At 58.4% G+C, this 4,475-nt stretch overlaps 3 protein-coding genes; all 3 read right to left on the bottom strand.

Moving 5' to 3' along the window:
- Window positions 1–200: 200 nt before the first annotated feature.
- On the bottom strand, window positions 201–506 carry CHC_T00005171001 (hypothetical protein). Its single transcript, XM_005716487.1, has one exon. The coding sequence runs from the start codon at window positions 504–506 to the stop codon at window positions 201–203; it is 306 nt and encodes a 101-aa protein (XP_005716544.1).
- A 347-nt stretch (window positions 507–853) lies between these two features.
- CHC_T00005170001 (hypothetical protein) lies at window positions 854–2,125 on the bottom strand. The gene has a single exon (XM_005716486.1). The coding sequence runs from the start codon at window positions 2,123–2,125 to the stop codon at window positions 854–856; it is 1,272 nt and encodes a 423-aa protein (XP_005716543.1).
- Window positions 2,126–2,404: 279 nt separating this feature from the next.
- CHC_T00005169001 (hypothetical protein) lies at window positions 2,405–3,527 on the bottom strand. XM_005716485.1 is given in 2 exon segments: window positions 2,405–3,041; window positions 3,042–3,527. 1 exon segment carries the CDS (start codon window positions 3,525–3,527, stop codon window positions 3,042–3,044), a length of 486 nt encoding a protein of 161 aa, XP_005716542.1. The 3' UTR covers window positions 2,405–3,041.
- Window positions 3,528–4,475: the final 948 nt, after the last annotated feature.

Below are 4,475 nucleotides of genomic sequence, written 5' to 3'. Positions count from 1 at the left end.
GTGCGCGCTGCACGCCCCCGTGCTGGACGCCGCAGCCTCTGAGAAGCGCCCGCACGCGTGTCTGGCCGTCACGCAGACCGGCGCTACCCTGCTCGATGTCGCCGATTCCGTGCGATGTGCGGCTGCTCTCAAGGTCGATGACCCGCGCTTCACGCTCGCCGCCGCCGCGTTTGAGGTCGTCGCCGGCGACTGGATGGACGCTAGCTCGGTGTTCGTCGCGTCCTCGAAGTGTCTCGGTGTGTTTGACGTGCGCAGTGGAGAGCTTGCCGCGTCTCTCGTCGTCGGCAAGATCCTTGAAGTGCACCACCGTTCATCGTTCGCACTCTGTGTTCCGTCGCATCCGTCCAGAGTTTCGAGTGCGTGCTCGGATGGGGAGCACGTGCTTTATACGGGCTCGCAGGACGGCTGCATTCGCGCCTTCGATACGAGAACGAGAGCGATGTTGTGGCAAGTGCAGCACGCCCCGTTTCAGCACGCGTCTGCTTTGCGCTGTGCGAGTAAGGCATGCCTTATTAGCGGCGGCACGGATGGCGTCGTTCGGTGCTGGAGTGGGGCCGGGAAGCCACTGACGACGTTTCCGCACCATGACGACACTGTGACAAACATATCAGCGGGGTCGCACGCCTTTGCGACAGTCTCCTACGACGGGAGAGTCGCCATTAACAGACTCCCGGTTGCGGCATAGCTTCACTCTCACTGCCGAGAGTTGAACGTAGGCCATATTGAACAAAAGTTTGGAAGAGAACGTGACCCCCGGACCACAGGACGTGTTTATCGACCATAGGCTGACTAAATAACATTTACACTCCAGGAGCAAGTGGCTCTAGAAGACAACTTTTGCTAACATACTGTACTAGGCTTTTGAGTTAACATTTGCATACGCTGCTCTATTGGCGGCTGTGGGAGTGACGGACACATCAATAAAGTTGTGCTGGACTAGGTTGCCCTCTTGCCGATTGTCGTGCAAGCTCGATTCGTTGAGCTCGGTAGCCATCTTCACAAGATCCGGGCCGGAAGCTGTTTGCTTCCGAGTGGGTAATGTGGCAGCTTTGGGCACCGAGTCGGGGTGTGTCCTCCTGTACATGCGAGCCTCTTTGAGCGCCCTCGACTTTCGTTCATAAATAAAGACGCCGCCGATAGAGATGCCAATCCCCACTCCATTGACGAGGGAAAGACGTTCGTTGAAGTAGAAAATGGCAATCACGGCAATGCACACTCGCTTGAACGTATTGGCCACCGAGTAACTCAACGGTGAGATGAGGTGGAGGGTGTTGAAGGCCAGCTGCGACGACACAAAATTGACAAAGCCTGCCAGCGCGAGGCCGGCGGCAACACCCCAGGACGGCGCGAAAAACGAGTGGGCCGGTGCGTCGCTCGTAAAGATGTGGTACGCCAGCTGGGCCACACTACCCGGTGACATGAGGATGAGGGAAATGGCTGAGAGATATATCTGCAACGACACGGGGTCGATGCGTTCGCGGCCAAAGAGGATCTTGGAATAGATGTTCTGAGCGTTGTTGATGGCCGTGGAGGTGACAGCGGCGAGAAAGCCGAGCAAGGCGGTGACTAGCTCTGCGCTAGTAACAGAGGCGCTATGGATCTCGTCGATGCTGGTGAGTGCGACGCCGATGATGATGGGCAACAAGGCCCACACGACGGACATCTGCGGGCGGTGGCCGAAGAAAAACAGCTCGAGGCAGACGTTGAACAGCGGGCCGAGCGAACGAATGGTGTTGACAAGATTGACTGAGACGCGAGCAAGCGAGGCATACTTGAGGACCTCCTTGATGAGGAAGGCGGCGCTAAGCGGAACGACGGCGCGCAGCTGCTGCTTGCTCAGGACGGCGAGTTTGTGCATGCCGAGGCCCTTGGTGAAGAGCAGGCCGAACAAGACGGAGCTCGCAAACTGCCACAGCGTGAAGACGGCCTCGTTAATCTCAAAGACGTGCAAGACATGCTTGGCCAGGAAGAGGCTGGTGAGGGAGAAGATGAACCAGCCCGAGATGAAAGAGGCGACTTTTGCGCGGGCGAGCCACTCCGTGACGTTGACATGAGAGCGGGCGGCGGAAAGGCCGGCGAGGATGTCGAAGCGAGCGGCATGCTCCACGTGAGCGCTGCCGCCCATCCCCATGTGTGGGGTCGTAGGAGGCCGGAAGTGTGACGCCGGAGGGGGGGGGGGGGAAGGGCAAGTGGGGGCGAGAGAAACGGAAAGTCGGGCGGGGTGGGCAGCGGGGCAGGGTGCGGGACGTCGCGCTAGGGCGCCAGCATGAACGCTGGAAGAGGGGTCGGGAGTTCGGTGCGGCGCGAGGGGAGGGGGAGCTGGGGTGGCTGAGTTGGCGAGGAGAGGGGGTAGAGGTGTACGGAGGGGAAGGCCGTTGGGTAATACACGGAAGAGGAAGGTTGATTGACAGTTGGATGGGTCGGGGTATGTGTGCCTGACACCAGGGCGAATTTAGATGAGTCGTGCTTACATTCTTACAGAGGCGTTTTGCATCTAATCACACGTTTCCATTGGCCGGATCAATGCCAAGTGTCGGGCGCCTTGCGGCAACCTGCTCGTCCCAAACAATCTCCCAGCGCCTTCTCTCACTTACCCTCACGCCACCGAGCTTCACCTTGGAAACCAAAAACGGTAAGCATTCCATCGTCCTAACTAATACCCGAGCCTCAGTACGCAGACCCACTACCTTCCCCCGCCGCGCGTCGTTGCCGAGCTCCAAACTCTTCCAGTGCCACCTCCCAGTACTGCTGCATTGAACGCTCAGTTATATATCGGTCCGCGAATGCATTCTGATTCCGCACGATTTGCTGCGTGTACGCATCGTTTTCACGCGCCCATTGCACGTTGGTGATTAGGTCCGTCATCATCAGGTTGGTCGGGAGGAAATGCACCCACGGTCGCATCAAGGGCGTGAAAAACTCTTGTGTTTCTGCTTGGTGCACGATTATTACGCTGTTCATGTACAGCAAAGACCGCAGACGTTCCGCCCAATCTGTGCCGCCGTTGCAAAAAAACACCATGTTGAAAAAAACAAACGCTGTTAGAAACCGGCCATATGTTTTGCAACTGACCTTTTTTTTAAAGATGCAAACTTACCTTGATTGTTGCCAACATTGAGAATGTACTTGAACTTTTGAAAGTCTGCAAACTTGATCGACTCCCTCACTTGCGGCGCATCATCAAAGCATTTCGCCGGCCCGTCCTCCTTCTTCTTGAGCTGCGTGAATCCGACATCGAACAAATCCGGGGCCTGTTTCGCCCTCTCATACATAACACCTCGATTAACCTCGTTCCACTTTTGTGCCCTCTCACACCTGCCCCCATTCTCCTCGTTGCACGAGCCGAGTTTAAACTTTTGCATACTCAAACTGCCGCGGAAGAGGGCCTTTTCAAACTTTTCATTCCACGAATAGTTGGCGTGCTTGCTCACAATCGTGTTATCAATGTAGGAATTCCAGCCCTCAAACGGGGTGCCCCACTCGACATTCGTTCCCCTCGAGTTGCCCAGCGGCACGGGCGTGAGCATGTTCCAGCCTTTCCAGTGTCGCGCCGAGCCAAACGTGGCCACCTGCGGGCGATGTCCATCGCTCAGCATGACCATGAAAGTAGCGGCCGGCACGGCGGCGGCCTTCTCGCGCATGATCTTGCGGAGGACATACTTGACCGAGGGCGCCCTTGAGTGCTGGTTCTCCCGATACTTTTCCTGAAACGTGACATTTCCATTTTTGATCGTGACCAGCATGCATGTGCTCTGCACATTATTAATATCCGAGTAGTAATGCTGGCGGATCTTCCGTGCCGAGAACGTATGCGGGTCGCTATCATCCAGAAAGTTGTTGAGCACGACCTTCCAGTCCTGGCGAATAGTAGTGAGTGCCTCGGGCACACCGTGCAAGTCGAGGTTCCTCTTCTGCGTGGCGGTGGTTGCCTGGGCCTGGGCCTGGGCCTGGGCCTGGGCCTGGACCTGGACCTGGGCAGCGGCAGCGGTCGGGACGACGGAGGCGTGGGAGGCGAAGGAGAACAGGTGGGCGCGGCGGGGGTCTCTGCGGGAGGCGGCGGGGGCGACGTGTCGGCGCAGGACCGAGACGATGAGTGCGGCGCACGCGAACAGGGTGGTGAGCAGCGAGACGTGGGTGGTGCGGCGCGAGGCGTGGGGCTTTGCGCGCTTCGAGCTGCTCGACGCGCGGCTCTCCCTGCTCAGGTCGCGCACCATGGAGTCTGCGCTGCGCGTGGGCCACAGCATGGCGCGGGGGGGGCGGGCGTGGCGGCTGTTGGGGGCGTGGCGGCGGGGTTTTTGCGCGCGGGAATGGGCTCGCGCGGATGGTGGTCGGGTTTTTGGGTGCTTGTTTGCGGCTTGTTTTTCGAGACGGATGCGTGCGCTCCTGGGGGCGGTGAACGGATGCGGAAGGCGGAGGGGGAATGCGGATGAAATGCGGTTTAAATGTTTTCAATTGACAGGACGTTGCTTAACGGG

This window comes from Chondrus crispus, genomic scaffold (assembly GCF_000350225.1).
Source record: "Chondrus crispus Stackhouse genomic scaffold, scaffold_270, whole genome shotgun sequence".
Taxonomy (NCBI): domain Eukaryota; phylum Rhodophyta; class Florideophyceae; order Gigartinales; family Gigartinaceae; genus Chondrus; species Chondrus crispus.
The sequence above is the reverse complement of the archived record's forward strand: the minus strand, read 5'-3'. Positions and strand labels throughout refer to the sequence as shown.

Bases quoted from the DNA above. Each gene is read 5' to 3' on its own strand.
- CHC_T00005171001 (XM_005716487.1), bottom strand. From the start codon at position 506: ATGCCTTACTCGCACAGCGCAAAGCAGACGCGTGCTGAAACGGGGCGT.
- CHC_T00005170001 (XM_005716486.1), bottom strand. From the start codon at position 2,125: ATGGGCGGCAGCGCTCACGTGGAGCATGCCGCTCGCTTCGACATCCTC.
- CHC_T00005169001 (XM_005716485.1), bottom strand. From the start codon at position 3,527: ATGCTCACGCCCGTGCCGCTGGGCAACTCGAGGGGAACGAATGTCGAG.